The 16906-nt window shown below is 39.9% G+C and overlaps 1 protein-coding gene across 6 annotated transcripts in view; it reads left to right on the top strand.

The window, feature by feature from the left end:
• TP63 (tumor protein p63) overlaps positions 1-16906 on the top strand; it is a 100729-nt gene that overhangs the window by 68064 nt on the left and 15759 nt on the right. For 3 of the 6 annotated variants that reach the window (XM_027108992.1, XM_027108975.1, XM_027109002.1), the window contains 6 exons: positions 1551-1737; positions 3719-3834; positions 4873-4982; positions 5629-5765; positions 7658-7740; positions 10598-10734. In XM_027108992.1, the coding sequence (XP_026964793.1) occupies positions 1551-1737; positions 3719-3834; positions 4873-4982; positions 5629-5765; positions 7658-7740; positions 10598-10734 (770 nt within the window). Of the gene's footprint in view, positions 1-1550; positions 1738-3718; positions 3835-4872; positions 4983-5628; positions 5766-7657; positions 7741-10597; positions 10735-16700 lie in introns of all 6 variants that reach the window. The other 3 variants (XR_003433309.1, XM_027109009.1, XM_027108984.1) reach the window with 3 other exon arrangements.

Here is a 16906-nt window from a genome sequence, read left to right as displayed (position 1 = left end):
TGAGGAGGAATGCAGTGATGAGGCATTGACCCAGCGAACAGGGGTGATAAGGTTTAAGATGGTATAAGGATTAGAATGTAGACTTTCTATACGGTTTCAGAGGTGGGAAGAGGAAACATCAAGGATGGAACTTTTTCTTCAAGGTGTCATGCTTTCTCCACCCTGTTTTCTAATTTTACAGTCAACCAACCACTGAACTTCCTCTCCCTACAGAAGGTAGTGTGGGGAGGAAAAATTTCAGTCACTTGTGAGTGAAAAGATAATCTTTTTGCTGTGTTGTAGTAGAGCAGTCCTTCTTTCATGAGAGTGTATGACCAAGTGGCCCCTTCCAGATCCCTCATTCTTTTAGGCTGTGACCTTAGAAGATAAGTGCAGCCATTTGCGGGAAATTTTGCTTTGCAGTTTTCTAGTTGGTTGACCTCAGGTAAAACGTCTTCGCTATCTGCCAGATATTCTATCTTAAAACATTTTTTTCCATAAACCCTAATTCCTATGAGTATTATAAGGGGGGGATTAATTATAGTCTGTTTAATAATACTCAGTACATGAGGACATTGTTTTTCCATTTAGTTTCTGGTACTCTGTAAAGCTGTTCATAGTGTTAATCATTGAAATATTTCTGAGAATATCTTTCTTCATCCTAAAGAGAAGATAACAGGAAATAATGACATAAATGTGTTTTGATAAAATGTGAAATAGTTTGTAGACATAGGATTTTATTTAAAGTGGAAAGAAATGATTAATTTGATCAATGAATGTAATCCCCTCGAATAAGATTGCTAGATGTCATGCATATAGTAGCCAACGGTGAACGTGATGCCGAAAGCTCAGCCTCTGTACCCCAGTGCCGAATCTAATCTCAGAGATAGAGTTTTGGGTGAAGTAGAAGAGAATAGCTTTATTGCTTTGCCAGGCAAAGGGGGGCAGAGTGGGCTCCTGCCCTCAATAACTGTGTGGCCCAACCCTGGAGGATTTGGTGAGGAGTTTTATAGTGATGGTTCAAGGGCAGAGTTGATAAGATTAGGGTGTGTGCAGAGGCTGCACTCCTTTAATCTGGTCTCAGGTAGTCTGATGAGTTTTTCTGGTTGCTTTAATCTGGCCTCAGGTGGTCTTCTCTGGAATGAAGAATGCTAACTCCATTTGTTGGGGGTTTTGGTTCTGTAAGGAGCTCAAAGATATTGTTCTGTGGATCCCTTGAGGCAGAGCCAGGACCTGCCCCAAGGCTGCACTATTGTTTTTTGGCTGTTCCTCATTTGTCTCTGCATCCTCTCCCTTCCCTGATTAGCAAACGTTTGAAACTTCCCTTTGGGGCTCAGGGAGGGTCATGGAGGCTAGAGTCTGTTCCCTACAAACAAGGAGTGGGGGACCTGGAAAGGCTTCTCTACCCAGGAGCCCCACAGGGTCCTGCTCGGTTTCATACAGGCAGCTATAAAGGTATGTGTTTACAGAAAGTAGATGCATGTTCCTTGTTCTGATTTTGAACAGGTATTTTGAACAGTGTCTCCTATTGTTTCTTTTCTTTCCTCCACCATTGGCTCATCTCTAAGCAGTATTCCACTGAACTGAAGAAACTGTACTGCCAGATTGCGAAGACATGCCCCATCCAAATCAAGGTGATGACCCCACCCCCTCAGGGCGCCGTCATCCGTGCCATGCCTGTCTACAAGAAGGCCGAGCACGTCACTGAAGTGGTGAAAAGGTGCCCCAACCATGAGCTGAGCCGTGAATTCAACGAGGGTAAGGAGAATGGGGATCTGTGGCCGTTCGACTAAGTTCCTTGAAATGGAGCTCCTGTGGAGACTTTTGTTTGGTGCCCACTTACCTGGTTCCAACCTCTGCTGGCTGATGGCAGCTCAGGCTACCTTTCTGGCTGACAAGACTGTCTGAGAATAATGATGAGTAAATTTCAGGCTTTCACAATGACTGAACTGTTTATTTTAATATTGGTAATTGCTCAGTGACCTGGACTTGCCTCTCTACTCCCTACTACTGCTTCCTTCCTTCTTCTTTTTTTTTTTTTTTTTAATGGGAGGGTTTAAGGAGAACATGTGGCCCCTGATCTGTTGGGCCCTGGCTAGGGGCTTCAGTGCCTCTCCCAGGGTGATTGTCAAAGCCAGACCAATTAGGGTCTAGAAGGGGAAGAGATAGGAGCGTAAAAGATGAGAAATATTAAAAAAAAAAAAAAATAGAAGAAGGAAGTAAGAACTAAGAAAAAGAAATGAAGACAAATAATGGATAAGAAGAGTTAACAGAAGATCTAGAACGTAAGCTGGGGACGGGAAACAGTAAAGTGAAGGACTGGGAGTCAAAGAGCAGGTATCTTGGGGCGACCTTTAAGTGCTGTATCCATAGGTAAGTTAGGCCCCAGCCTCTGAGCCTCAGATCCAGTAACAGTTTTACAGAAGAGGTCATTATTTCCAAGGGTCCCCTTACATCTGCTGTTCTAAAGTTCTTTGAAGGCAGGCTAAGTCAAGAAGACAAAAATAGAAAAGAAGGACAGAAGAAAGCAAAAAGATTCATCAAAGCGTGATGAGGGTGCAGGAGGGTTGGGAGTTAGGATACTTTTTATAGAAATTATATGAAAAATAGAAAGATTGGTAGGTAGCCAGAGTGTGTATATGTAGAGAACATAATAGATGCTAGAGAAAAAAGTGATGGAGAAAGAAAATAGACATTTAAAAAGAGAAAGTTAAAATCCTCCCAGCTTAATACAACTATTTTTTACACATTAATTTCTAGTCCTTGTTTATATGATCTCATTATCCATACCTTTGCATCTTGCTTTTCACTTAACAATATGCTATAAAGGTTATTCCCTAGGCTTCATTATAGGTTTCCATAATTGCCCTCCATTCCTCAAAGTGACATAACCATTTCTTATTTTTTTTTTCTCACTGGTTGACATAATAGTTGTTTTTAGTTTTTGCCATAAAAGATGATGCTTCAGAGAGCAGAGAGCATCTTGATACACTTAGCTTTTTACTTGTATTGAATATCCAATTTGTAGAATGAGAACGTTCAGCCAAAGGTTAAAAAACACTTTCACGTCATTAACTCTTAGAGCAGCTTCTTTCTTTTCGAGTTCCACCAGGTATCACATTTTGTGAAACTGTGCCTATACTCTTTTAAAACTTGCTTGCCGTTTCTTACCCTCTAACCTGGGGCTCTTGCAGCGCAATAAAAACAGTAAGTTTCCCATCTTTATGACCAAAGTAAGATGGAGACTTCATGATGAAAAGAAGAATAGGCAAAGTGAAAGTTATATCCTTTCCATCCATAGCTTCCTATTGAGTGTTTTTAATGGTCAATTTGGGGGCAGTATTTTCTCTCAAGCTAATATTTTTTTTTAATTAACTTTGCTCCTTCTTCTTCCATTTTCCAGAGAAGCTAGAAAAATCACCTGTATGGATCAGGTCAGAGATGTAGTCGTAGAGTTCTCTCCCACTTGAATTGTCTACCTTGAGCACCAGAAACATGGGACTGTTCCCTTAAATACAGATGAACGTTCCTGTCCTTTCTGTGGCTCTATGGGTGGCGATACTTTCATGTGTTAGATCTCTGGCAACAGGATCGATTCCTCTTTTCAAGGATGTATATTGCCTCTATTACACAAGCCATTTCTTTGGCCACCAACGTTCTGTCCATACAGTTTCATTTTGTCTTCTCTGTTTTGAGAGTGAAGAACTAAGAATTCTTTTTTTCTTTCTCCGTTCTGCAGGACAGATCGCCCCTCCTAGTCACTTGATTCGAGTAGAAGGGAACAGCCATGCCCAGTACGTAGAAGACCCCATCACAGGAAGACAGAGTGTGCTTGTACCTTATGAACCACCTCAGGTAAACAGATAAGGGTTGGGCAAACTTGAGATTATTAGTTTTGGTGATAGGGGGTGTTTCAAGCATCAATTTCTATTTTAGTCCTTGTTATAAAACAACTAACCTTTTTGTGTTTCTTCTCTCCCTCTTCTCCACAGGCCACTTCTCTATCCCCCTTCAAAACTCCTAAATTTGTGCTAAATTTGTACTTGGTAATGTGGCTCTGTGCCCATGTTCCCATCTTAAAGGCAGACAATAATTGAATCTACAGTTGAGTTTATACGTGGCATTATTATCCAGAGATCTTAACTGGCAATTCAGCTAGTAGTGGATGTACACGAGTACTGGATACAAGTATTTTTACACTGGCCTGAAAATGGGAGACCCTAAGATGGAACTCTTAGCTGAAGTTTGAATGTACAGGTTCGCAGGTTAGAAAAGCAGAGTGGTGTGGCAGAAAGAACACTGGGGTGGTGAGAACAGAGACTCTTCGATTGCTGACTCACTCTGTGGACCTTTAGCTTATAACTCTCCATCTCTGGGCTTCAGATTGCCTCACCCATAAATTCATTTTCTGGACTAGATGATTTAATTCTGAGGACCTTTTAAGGTCCAGAGTGTACTTCATAGAAGTGTACATTCACATATATGTTGTACTGTTTTTTATCCACCTCGGGCAAATATCCCTGGAGCATTACTGCTATAGTTAGTAATTTTTTCATCTCTCTTTTCGTATATGTGATGAACCCTATTTGAATTAGGTGATATGATCAGCTTGCCAATGAATATGTAGGGTCAAAGATCGTTATTTTTTAAAAGCCTATCTCATCTTGGGTAGGGTCCAGTGTTACAGATATTAGCTTTAAGCATCCCAAGATCCAAGGCAAAGAAGAAGCTACTGTGGATTTTACAGTTTGCCTTTGTAGAAGAAAGCATATCGCTTCCTCAGAAGTGGAGTTGTTTAAATAAGTGAGAACTAAGAAGGAAGAGCTGAGAAGAAAGAACGTCAGTTCAAACCATGGTTAACACCGACTGTTTTTTCCCCCTCTCCGTGTTAAGGTTGGCACTGAATTCACGACAGTCTTGTACAATTTCATGTGTAACAGCAGTTGTGTTGGAGGGATGAACCGCCGTCCAATTTTAATCATCGTTACTCTGGAAACCAGAGAGTAAGTGGCATTTGCAGAATTGTTATTCTATAGAAACGCTGGGCAGAGGGCAAAGTGAAATTGTGTTTGCTTTATCATTACCTTTGCATGTGCAGCAGAGAGCTACCCTTGATTTTGTCCTTTGTGCTTTAAATCCTCGCTACAAACACTTACATAAAAGATCTAAGAAGGTGGAGACAGAACGGGGTGGGTAAAGGTAGAAGAGAAAAAAAAAAGAATTGGGAAGGTGTTCAAGTCACTTCATACCTGAATTCTTGACATTTGACTGGAATAGTTTCTGATTAGACAGTGTTTGTTTTCATGTGGCCCCTAAGGGCATTTAACAGTTTCTTTGAATAAGTCTGAGCTGCCTGTGGGGATTTTATCTGGAGACATCCACTGGCTTAACTCAAGTTTCCTTCAAAATATGTAGCTAAATACAGCTGTTCAGCTAATGGCTTGGAGGTTCTCTGCAGAACAAATGGATGCTAGTTACTAATGTTGCTCATGGCGTGTAAGCACTTTTGTGTTCTGCCAGATGCTTTGGGGCCCATCCTCAAAGCAGCCATAAGGGAGCTGGTAGCGGTGGTGCACGGTTGATGGCCAGCAGGGGTCTTTTCAAATTCTTTTCATTTAACCCTTTCTTCTCCTCTTCTCTAATTCCTAGTGGGCAAGTCCTGGGCCGCCGCTGTTTTGAGGCCCGGATCTGTGCTTGCCCAGGGAGAGATAGGAAGGCAGATGAAGACAGTATCAGAAAGCAGCAAGTCTCGGACAGCACAAAGAACGGTGATGGTACGAAGCGCCGTAAGTAGCTGTAGTGGCCAAATGGGGTAGGGTTCAGTCTTCTCCAGAGAGGGGGGCTGGGGAGTGATCCTTGAGAAGCTGCAGAATAAGACCTAAGGGCTTTAGAGGCAAGTATGACCCAGGGCCCCAGAGCTGATGGGAGCAGCTCTCGCTGAAATGGACTCCAGGTGTACACCATAGCTTTTCAAAAGCAAATCATCACGGTGAGGATTTCTTAGTCAGCAACGCTCCAAATATGACTGCCAAACCAGTAACGTCAGCATCACCTGGAAACTGGGTAGAAATGCAAATTCTTAGTTCCCAGACTTGCTGAATCAGAAATTCTGGGTGTGAGATCCAGGAACCTATGTTGTGTAAGACCTGCAGGTGATTCTGTTGCCAATTAAAGTTTGAGAAGCAGTATCTTAGCCTATTGGTATCCATTTACTTTTCTATTATTGAGCATGAGGGTTGAAAATGCCACCTGCCTTCCTCATGAGTCTGGGGGAATAGTGAGATTTAAGAACACATTTTATAAAGCACAGTCTGGGAAATATGCAGATCTGGGTTTCATTGAATCTTGATGTGTAGGACCACTTACATCATTTATAGTGAGGCTAATGATTTAGGTCAGTTGTTTCCCAACTGGTCTCTTTAAGCAGTAAAAGCTTTTATGAAAGAAATATTTCAAAGAATGCAAAATGCAAAGCAGAGCTGCTGTAGCTGAAGAAGCAGGAGTCGGGGTGGGCTGTGGTTTCATGCTCCACTCACACCACCTCTTGCCCATGAGGTACACGTCCCCAGAGGCCTTCAGGTAACAGAGGTTCTTCAGGTAACAAGCGTTTAAAAACCATTGATCCACACGAGCTACTAAAGCGTGACACATAATTGTAGAAGGTGTCTTGCATAAGCCTGATATCACTACGGCAAGTATTGTAAAGAACATCACACTATGAATTGTATCATGAAAAAGGTTTTAGTCTTTTTACTGATTATTCTGCAGAAGAAATAAAAATTTTTGTCGCATTTTACAGGACAACAGTGTTATAACAACTGACCTCCATTAACTTCTGGCTGTTCAGTGTGATTTGCTTTTCCAGTTAGTCTCTTTTTCTCCCTAATTATTCCTCAAAAAATCATATGTATGGGATTTATATTATATATACCATATCAATAGTACATATAATATCCATAATTATATCTCCACCCTTATTTTCCTCTTGGGTCTGTCTGTTGGCCTAGCTCCATACACTTCCCTGAGCACCTCAGTTACCAACAAATCAGTAATTTTCAGTAAGAACGATTATTTGAACTCTGGTAGGAGAATCCTCTCTATACCCTGGATCCTGGGTGTAGTTTCTACATTGTGGAAACCTTAGGGATTTATGAGATTAATTCACTCATTTTACCAAAGAGAAAACTGAGGTCCTGGAAAGAGAGACTGCTTATTAAAAGTTATGCGATGTACATACTGACATCGGAACGGTAAACTCACAAGGCTGAATGCACTGGCAAGACAACCTCTATAGCATGCATTTGCCTCCTTGGAAGATAAATGACCTGAAAACTAAAACACAAAACCAATGTATCTTCCTTTCCTGAACAGCTGTTCACAGACCCATGCCAGGAAGACACAAGGATTCCTGCAGCACTACTTAAGCCAGAGGCCATTTCCCAGCCTCCCCGACCTCCCCCGGGGTTTTCTTTCATTTGTTTTCCCTCACCTTCCCTCCTCCCCGCTTCATTATTGCTAGGTTTACACCTAAGGTAAAAGCAATCATCACCAATTACTGGCTGCTTAGAACTAGAAATTCTAATCTCATAAGTGTTGCTCATGCTACTGTCTGTGTAATAAATGTATTTATTGCTTCAGAAATGTTCCCAGGATGAAACTTGCATTTTTCCTCCACCAGCTTTTCGTCAAAATACACATGGCATCCAGATGACATCCATCAAGAAACGAAGATCCCCAGATGATGAACTGCTATACTTACCAGTGAGTCTCCCTTGGGTATTCATGATCGCTTCATTTTCACCTTCTTTGAATGAGTTTTACTCTGAGGTCATCTTTCGATTATCTGTGACAATGAGAAGAGGGTCATGGAGACTAGTGAGATAAAACAGAGAATTTATTTTTTACAAAATTAGGAAATTACTCCTTCCCTCTACAGTTCTGGAACATATTAACAGTGTGGGCTCTTCTACTTACGGCTCACCCAGTCAAAGCTACCTTCCTAATAAAATTTTTCTTATGCCAATATTTAAGATTAATTTGTACTTCATTATTTAAGAGGGATAAGATGATTTTAGACAGCATGGTCATACCAATTTAGGACAGAAAGCCAAGTCAGGCAGACTCTTCAGTTATATGGGAATGGCCAGAGACTTGGCCCAGTTATTGTGTAGGAGTGTTTTTCATTCCTACAAGGAATATAAGCCCTCTCAAGGTCACCAAGGTGCCCCTTTTTAGGCCGTGGTTGTAGTTCATCGAATTCTTATTACCTTAGGTCTTTGCTATCTAGAGTGGCAGCAGAGTTTGGGTAACCAGTGTATCTCTTGATGCCATCTACACTGACTTGCGACACAGACAAGCTAGGCCAGGAGATCTGACTGGGATTAACACTAAGCCACAGGTTTGGGTGTGCTGTGCTTGCTGCCCTTCCTTCTTCGGGCCCTGAAGGTCGGGTAAGGGAATTAGACTGCTTGCTGGCAGAATAATTAGACAGTGAGTTAGCTAAGATTCTCAGTGTCTTGTTTCTCAGGCTACATATGGAAACTGACATGTGAACTCTAAGTTAAACATTTTCCTGCTACACTAGATATTCCAAAAGACCTAGTATGTTTTCAGCTGATGAGATAGAAACCACTGGAAGAGCTGTTTTTCTCATGAAATTTCAGTTTGTACTCATGGAGGAGATACCCTGTATTCTGTTACATCTTATTTCTAGTGAAGAATTAGCCAAACTGAAATGTATAAAGAAAAAAAAAAACCTCTTAATTTACCATGAATTTGGTTGGTATTTTGTTGAGTGGCAGTAATGTGAGACCCTGAGCACTTAGAGATCGGTAGGGTACAATTCTTACCTTCCAAGATCTTGCCTTCTAGTGAGGAGACAAATAGGCATAATGCAATGAAATCAGTGCTTCAGCAAAGCTAGACATGACACTGTGGGAGCACATAGGAAGGATGGAAGAATCAGCCTCAAAGACTGAGGTCAGGAAAAGCTTCTCAAAGAGCATGATCCCAGAGCTGGGATTAGTAGGAGTTAACCCAACAAAAGGTAGAGAAAATCTTTCCATTTCTGAATTCTGACAAACTCTGCCTCTCATGCTCAGGGAGGAGACAGGTGATGTGCTAGGGTGCACAGGGTAAACAGACACTCACTCTCGGGGTCAGGCAAGTGCCCTTTGTTCTCCACTTGCCTGTCTCTAGTCCTGGTCCTGCTCAGACATTTTTGTTTGTTTGTTGACTGGGATTACTTTTTTTTTTTTTAACATTTTTATTGGAATCTAATTGCTTTACAATGGTGTGTTAGTTTCTGCTTTATAACAAAGTGAATCAGTTATACATATACATATGTTCCCATATCTCTTCCCTCTTGCATCTGCCTCCCACCCTCCCTTATCCCACCCCTCTAGGTGGTCACAAAGCACTGAGCTGATATCCCTGTGCTATGCGGCTGCTTCCCACTAGCTATCTACCTTACGTTTGGTAGTGTATATATGTCCATGCCACTCTCTCACTTTGTCCCAGCTTACCCTTCCCCCTCCCCATGTCCTCAAGTCCATTCTCTACGTCTGTGTCTTTATTCCTGTCCTGCCCCTAGGTTCTTCAGAACCTTTTTTTTTTTTTTAAGATTCCATATATATGTGTTAGCATATGGTATTTGTTTTTCTCTTTCTGACTTATGTCACTCTGTATGACAGACTCTAGGTCCATCTACCTCACTACAAAGAACTCAATTTCATTTCTTTTTATGGCTGAGTGATATTCCATTGTATATATGGGCCACATCTTCTTTATTCATCTGTCAGTGGACACTTAGGTTGCTTCCATGTCCTGGCTATTGTAAATAGCTGCTCAGACTTTTTAAAGCTTTTAAGAGACTCTCTTAAAGAAGGAAGCACATTTTACCTCCACTGAAAACTTGTGTTCTTCTAGAGGTAATTACAGTTAGTTCTAGTTATTTGTGGTACTTATGCTTTATAAAGTCACTGTGAACACTGTACTCGCAAATACTGAATCATTGCTCCTAGAGGAAATACAGGATTAGGTTCCTGTGAGCCTCTGGTCATGTTTTTAGTAACTGATCAATGCATTACCTTGTTTCATGTGTGTTTCTTATTTAATATATGCTGTTGATTCATTAGCATTGAACTCACTGCCCATAGCACTATAACTCATGGCTGATCTAAGCTTATCTAACACATATTTTCTCCATAAGGCACATCACAGCCTTCTTGCACTTAGGAACATGAGATAGCATGGCAGCTGCCCTGGGGAACTATTTTAAACGGAAAAATCACCCACAAAAAGTGAAAAATGTGGCCCTGACTAGACCATGAGAAGGACACCTGTTTCTAGCATGAGAGCTGAAACAAAAAGGCGGAGCATCACTTTCTTCCCCCTCAGCTGGGAACTTGCACAATGGTTGAATCAGCTTTTCATCACTCTGCGCATGTCTGTGAATGACTGCAAAGCCTGCCAGTGTTGTTTTTCCTGTTACAAATAAATGTTAACAAGTAGGCGAATTCGTCCATGCAGAATCCACGAATAATGAGCATTGACTGTACTTCTGATAGTTCTACAGCTCTTCATTTTTTCTTCACTTTTCTTCTGCTCTTTGACATAGGTGAGGGGCCGTGAGACTTACGAAATGCTGCTGAAGATCAAAGAATCCCTGGAACTCATGCAGTACCTTCCTCAGCACACGATTGAAACATACAGGCAGCAGCAGCAACAGCAACACCAGCATTTACTTCAGAAACAGTGAGTGTGTCCCTGTGTCATTTTAGGAGATGTGAGTAAGATGACTGTTTATTCAGGTCAGCAACAGGGTGACGGTTGGGTGATGTAAAAGATGAGGTTGTGAGCAGAATATGGTAGGTTCAGACGGGCTGGTGTGGGACACCTTTTTTCACTTCAACAATCTTCTGTGTTTCTTATAACCTTCCCTTTGAGAAGTTCCACCTATATTTTGAAGTTGAATACAAACCATTTCAAGTGAATTACAAAAAAGACTCACACTAACAGAATTAGTTCTCTTCTCTACGCCTCTGATCCAAGCACATCTATCAATAGTAGAACTTTGAGTACACACTCTATTCTAGTAATAATGTGTCTGTTTAAAAACATGTACTCTTCCTCATCTCGATAGACTATCTTGTCCCTCTCCTGGGATGCACACAATCCGCTTTTGGGAAAACTGTTATAGAGACAGCACATAGGTTTTACTATAAGTGTCTTGAGTGCTGTGTTGAGGATTCAGAGTCCCAGTGCATGCTCATTTAGCAAACGTCTGGATGCAGAGGGCAAAGTGGCATCATATTGCCGTGTTTTAACATCCCCATTCTAGGTCTTCTTCCAGCGTTACGTGTTTACGTCAATGAGGCCAGATTTTGCAACCATATTAGAATATACATACAACCTATTTACATGTTAATTTTTACCTAGATTCTTGGATCTTTGATTATGTTCATTGTTTTATGACTAACCTGAATAAAATAGCTCTTATAAAAAGAAGAGACTCCACTTACACTTACCCTTCTGTGGTTAAGACTAATCACTTGTTAGCTTAAAAACTATTGTGTCTGTACTGGAAGTATTGCCAGAGTCTCTGCAGATAGATGTAAAACATAGACATTTGGGGCTCATTTTAGTAATTCAAGCATTTGACTTTATTCTTCAAGCAAAAAAAAAATAAACCCAAACCATCTTGCCGAAGTCAAAGACTGTCTTTTACAATAGAAATGTAAATGAGCAATAAATAGTGGATCTTTTCTCATATATTATTAGCTACTCTAGAGAGATACCTATGGAAAGTGTAATAAAAAGAGATTGCTTTTCTTTTTTAAATCAAAATAAATGTAGGTGAGAAGGTTGGACTGCATTTCTGATAGTCAGAAGGCATCCTCTGAGCCCATACCTACTGACTGTGAGGTATGGGGTGGGCAGCAGGGGAATAGAAAATAAGTATGCTCTCTCTTTAAAGGACTTCAGGCCCTTTGAGCATTTAAGACCTTTTTTGCCTGGAAGAGATCTCACCATTCACTTCTGGCACGAAAGTTTGCAAATCATAAATATAAGGTTTTAGAGTAAGGCTGACTGGAAAGTTGAATCAGGCGGTTCCTTGGGGACACAGGGTACTCCAAAGGAGAATTAGAATTCAAGGTTACAGAATTCCCATTGCCAATCCTATATAGTCTTTAGGATATCAGATAGAAATATATATTAATGCATTCAAGTGCAAAACTGATTTAGTTCTTATAAACTCATAAAAGAGGAATCAAAGAAATAGACTTGTAGCATCAATTACAAACCCAAAGGGGATAAATGCCTTCTCCAAGATACGCATGTCACGCTATTAAGACATACTCTCAGATCGTCACCAGTTCACTCTGGAAATGTTTGGCTTAGCGAAAATGACCTCAGAAGAACTACTCCATAGCAGATCATGCTGAACTCTTTGCTCCGTGATTTCCTGCCTCTTTTTTAACAGGAAAAGTTCTGTCAGTATTAAATGGTGTGGTTTGAAAGGTCTGACCCTCTAGCACAGGGGTTGGCAAACTTTTTTTTTCTGTAAAGCACCAGTAGTAAATATCGTAGGCTTTCTGGTCCATATATATGGTCTCTTGTAGCTCCCCGGTTCAGAAGCACAGCAGCAAACCACAGACAATATGTAAATAAATGAGAGCAGCTGTTACACTAAAGTTTTATTTTATGGACACTGAAGTTTGAATTTCATATAATTTTCACTTGTCATGAAACATTCTTCTTCTTTTGAATTTTTCCTACCGTGTAAAAACCATTCTTAGTTTATGGGCCAGGTTTGGCCCATTCACTATAGTTTGCCAATCCTTCTTCTAGATAAAAGAGTGGCCCCTTCATGGCTTCTTGATGTTCATATTTTTTGATAGGAGTATCTGGAAGCTAATCTATATATTCTAAAGTAGAGAGGTATTAAAAGCTTTTAGGAAGTTTTTTAAGGTGTCATCTCAGTATCTAACAAAACAACAGCAGTCTTTAGCAGAGGCTTCTCTTGTCTTTCTTCTGGCTGAAAAAGACATGCCCATCTAGACACAAAGTACGGTTCATCATCAGCTAAGACTGGAATAGTTGACGTGACTCATGTAATAAGCTTTTTACTGAAGATCTGCTACGTGAAAGCAGTAAAAATAGAGATGAGGTAGATGAGGTTCCTGCCTTCCTATAGTTTACGGTTTGGTGGTGAATTCCTAACAAGAACACCTTTTGAATCTTAAGAAATCTCTGGAAGTTTATTCTCAGCATCATGTAAGTTCATAGGACAATTTTAAACAACTTGTATAGATTATACAGTAGAAGGAATAGTTTTGTCATAGTTTTAGAGACCTTACAAGGCAAGATGATCTGTTTCAGTTGGAGACACGTGCATTTGTTTGTTTACATGGAGTACACGAGGATATATAGTCCCATGTCCCTGGATGATGAGTTATCCAGGGCTTAGAACTTATCTAGCCTAATTGGCTTGCATTGCTCTAAAGGGAAATTGTTTTATTTATAATTAATATTCCATAAAACAATCTATTTCATCAAAGAAGAAAATATATCTTAAAATTATTATTTTAAGAAGCTCAAAAGATTTTAGAGACATATTTTCACTTTTCTGCATGTGTGGTGGTCACAGATTAATAGCGAGGAATTTGTAGCCCCGTAGTTTCCTGTGATGTCCATTTATATGTATAATTGCATGTTTTTGAGTGCTTGTCTCACAGTGTATAAGAGCTAACTTCAGCTGTGATAACTTGTGCATGGAAATATAACAGACTGCAAAATGAACTCTTTGCGAAATATAGACATTTGGTCTAATTATGTCTTTGTTACATTATATATACATGGGTCTCCCTCCAATGATTGATATACATTTATATAAATTCTCCAGTTGCTGTATTCTTCAGCTCAGTTTTTTTCAGCTCTTTTATTTTTATACAAAGCTCCAAGAAAGAGCACGAATGATTAGACAAAGAAAACTGGAAATCTAATTCCTGGCAATCATTTGAAAAGAATACATCAGCTTGGAAAATGCCTATGATAGCCTGTGATTTCCTTTGCAAAAACTTAGTATCAATATTTTATGCTGGTAAGGAATCAAGTTTATGCTTTTCTTTATAGTAGAGTGAAAATTAATGGGAAGAGAATACACTCTGTACGAGGTAGCAATAAAATATTTTCAGTTTAATTGCTTCTATTAGTTCCTCACTATATGTTTTCTCACTGCTTGCTTTTCATTTATGCATGGTTTTCCTTATTCAAAAATTCCTTCACAATTACCTTCATGATCATAGGCTTTCTGGAGGATAAATCTTACACTGAGTTTTTGTGAATCGAGTTGTTATAGCTATAAGTAGGCTTTATTCCATTTATAAGGAAATTTGATTTTAGTTGATTTGCTCACATTGGAATAAACATAGGGAGTTACGTCCATAGGAGCCAGAATCTAGTGAGAGGAAAATTGGACCCATTCTTGCCACTAGACTCCTTACCATCATATTTTCAAGGGACATTAACTCTTAAGACAGTTTTGCAGCAGCCACTTGAGACCTTTTTAGCAATCTTTTGACATGTGTACTTTTGACCAATACTATCTCTTGTTCATTTTTTTTCTTCTGTAATTTACCCTCCTTCTTGGATAAGATCTGATCTGAGAGCAGCATTACTTTGTTAAAATTTTACTTAACCCAACTCTGGAGAATTATTTTTAAGTTTCTACAGGATAGATGTACTTTGATTTTAATACAAATGTATGACATCCTGAGGAGCTCTTAGTGTTTCCTTCTCCTTTATGATCACTTGATGATTGCAGCTTATTAGTATCCATGATATAGGTCAGAGAATACTGGAGCAGAACAGGATCTTTAAGACTATGGTTCTAGCCCCGTTGTGCTATAGCTGGGGAAACTGAGGCCCAATGAACTACACCTGTGATTTCATAGCCAGTTCATAATAAATCTGAGACTAGAATCAGATCTGGAAGACATAGCTCTTTACAATATTCTGGGCTGCTTCATTAGTTAAGAAAGTCATAATAAGAAAACACAAAGCAAGCATTCATTCCCATTTTTCTGTCCCTGTATCAGGTAGTTGGTATTTACCCTTGTGGTTTCAGCGTAAAGTCCTATTTCTCTAAGCTCATCTGGCTACGATTTTCTTCAAGAATGTTGATAATTATTCCTCAGATTCATGTATCTGAGAAAGAAGCAAGTAATATTTTCAGAATTATCAATGTAGAAGAAAGCAGAAGACACAAATCTTTCTCTCTCTCACTGACAGATATGACCAATACCGTATTTCTAAGTCTGACTTAGAAATTCTCCACACTTCCAGAATATTTGTTTGAAATTGCCAGTTTCATAGATTAAAAAAAAGGTAAATATGGGCAGTTTCATGGGGTTCAACCTTATAGGTCATGGCACTGCACAAGCCTTTACAGTTTACACAGTTAGTTTAGAACTTCACGAAAATGTTAGGAAGTTGTCAGGACAGAGATTTATTAGCTCTGAATTGGCAATGCAGAAAAACACCCTCAGATTAATTAAATTCAGATAGATTAAATCACTTTTCTAACTTCTCACATCTCATCGCAGAACTTGTCTCAATTCTAGTCTCAGTGTGTAATTCTCTGGTCCAGGCATTTTTTTCATAAGTGAAGGATGATTTCTGCATGTTGTCTTATTCAATCCTTGGTCCAAGAGAAGCCCCAAAACGTAATATCCACACGAGAAGTCGAAGCCATTGTTCTTTAGTTGGTAATAAATTGCTTCCCTACTAATTTGTATTCTGGCATCTTCTTTAAGATGATCCCAATTCTTGCTGGTGAGATGGCTTACTAAATCTCAGCACTGAACAAGTGAAAATTGCTTTGTTCCTTTGCAAGGAGTAACCATATGTGATTCAAAAGCCATCCGGGCAGTGATTCCCAAACAGTTCGTGGGGTTGCACAACCCTTAGGAAAATAAGAGGATTTGTCCCTGGCATCCTTGTGTCATAATTGATTTCTTCATTATGCAAAAGTTGCTTTCGTGAGTTTGATATGTGCATTTCTAGGCCAAGTTTGTGACTGAAAGGATCATGATATTTATCCATCACAATCTGGGCACATGCAAAATGCTCATCAGTAGTTCTTTACAAAGGCGTGATGACACAGCCCCCAGACTGATAAGATCATATTTCTTCATACTTCAGAGTTAAGCTAGACAGGAACAGTAATGAGGTATCATAATTGGGAAGATGACATTTTACAAAAGATTGAAGTTACTTCTTGTCTCTGCATTCCTTTTTGCAATTAATTGAGCCCAATATGCCAAGCGCCATACGAAGCATCTTGACCTACCTTGTCTCAGTAGTCCTCAACTAAGTAACTTGTGGAACTTCTTAAAAGTGTACGTATGCCTGGGTCCCAGCCTGGTCTCAGAAAGGATCCTGGAAAATGCATTTTTTAAAAGTTCCACAGGTGATTCTAATAGTTCTAGATAGCTACCATTGCCTTCTCTCATTTCTTCTTCATAAAAGTCTTGGGAAGTCATCTCTGAGTGATCTTAAAGGAAGGTAAAGAGGAAGGAACAAAAATAGCCGTGTGGCATTCTGTTCTGACTATACTATGATCATGAAGGTAGAAGGATGTGTTTCTGTATTCAGTTGATTTGAATATATGAAGTCCTAAGCCTTCATCTTTTCTTTTCTCTGGTTCCTCTCTGCAGTCTCCTTTCAGCCTGCTTCAGGAATGAGCTTGTGGAGCCCCGGAGAGAAAGCCCGAGGCAATCTGACGTCTTCTTTAGACATTCCAGCCCCCCAAACCGATCAGTGTACCCATAGAGCCCCATCTCTGTATTTTGAGCGTATGTGTTTGTTGTGTTTCCGTGTGTGTGTGTGTGTGTGTGTGTGTGTGTGTGTGTGTGTGTGTGTG

This window comes from Aethalodelphis obliquidens, unplaced genomic scaffold (genome assembly GCF_003676395.1).
Source record: "Aethalodelphis obliquidens isolate GAN/ISIS:26980383/991018 unplaced genomic scaffold, ASM367639v1 scaffold1, whole genome shotgun sequence".
Taxonomy (NCBI): Eukaryota; Metazoa; Chordata; class Mammalia; order Artiodactyla; family Delphinidae; genus Aethalodelphis; species Aethalodelphis obliquidens.
The sequence above is the reverse complement of the archived record's forward strand: the minus strand, read 5'-3'. Positions and strand labels throughout refer to the sequence as shown.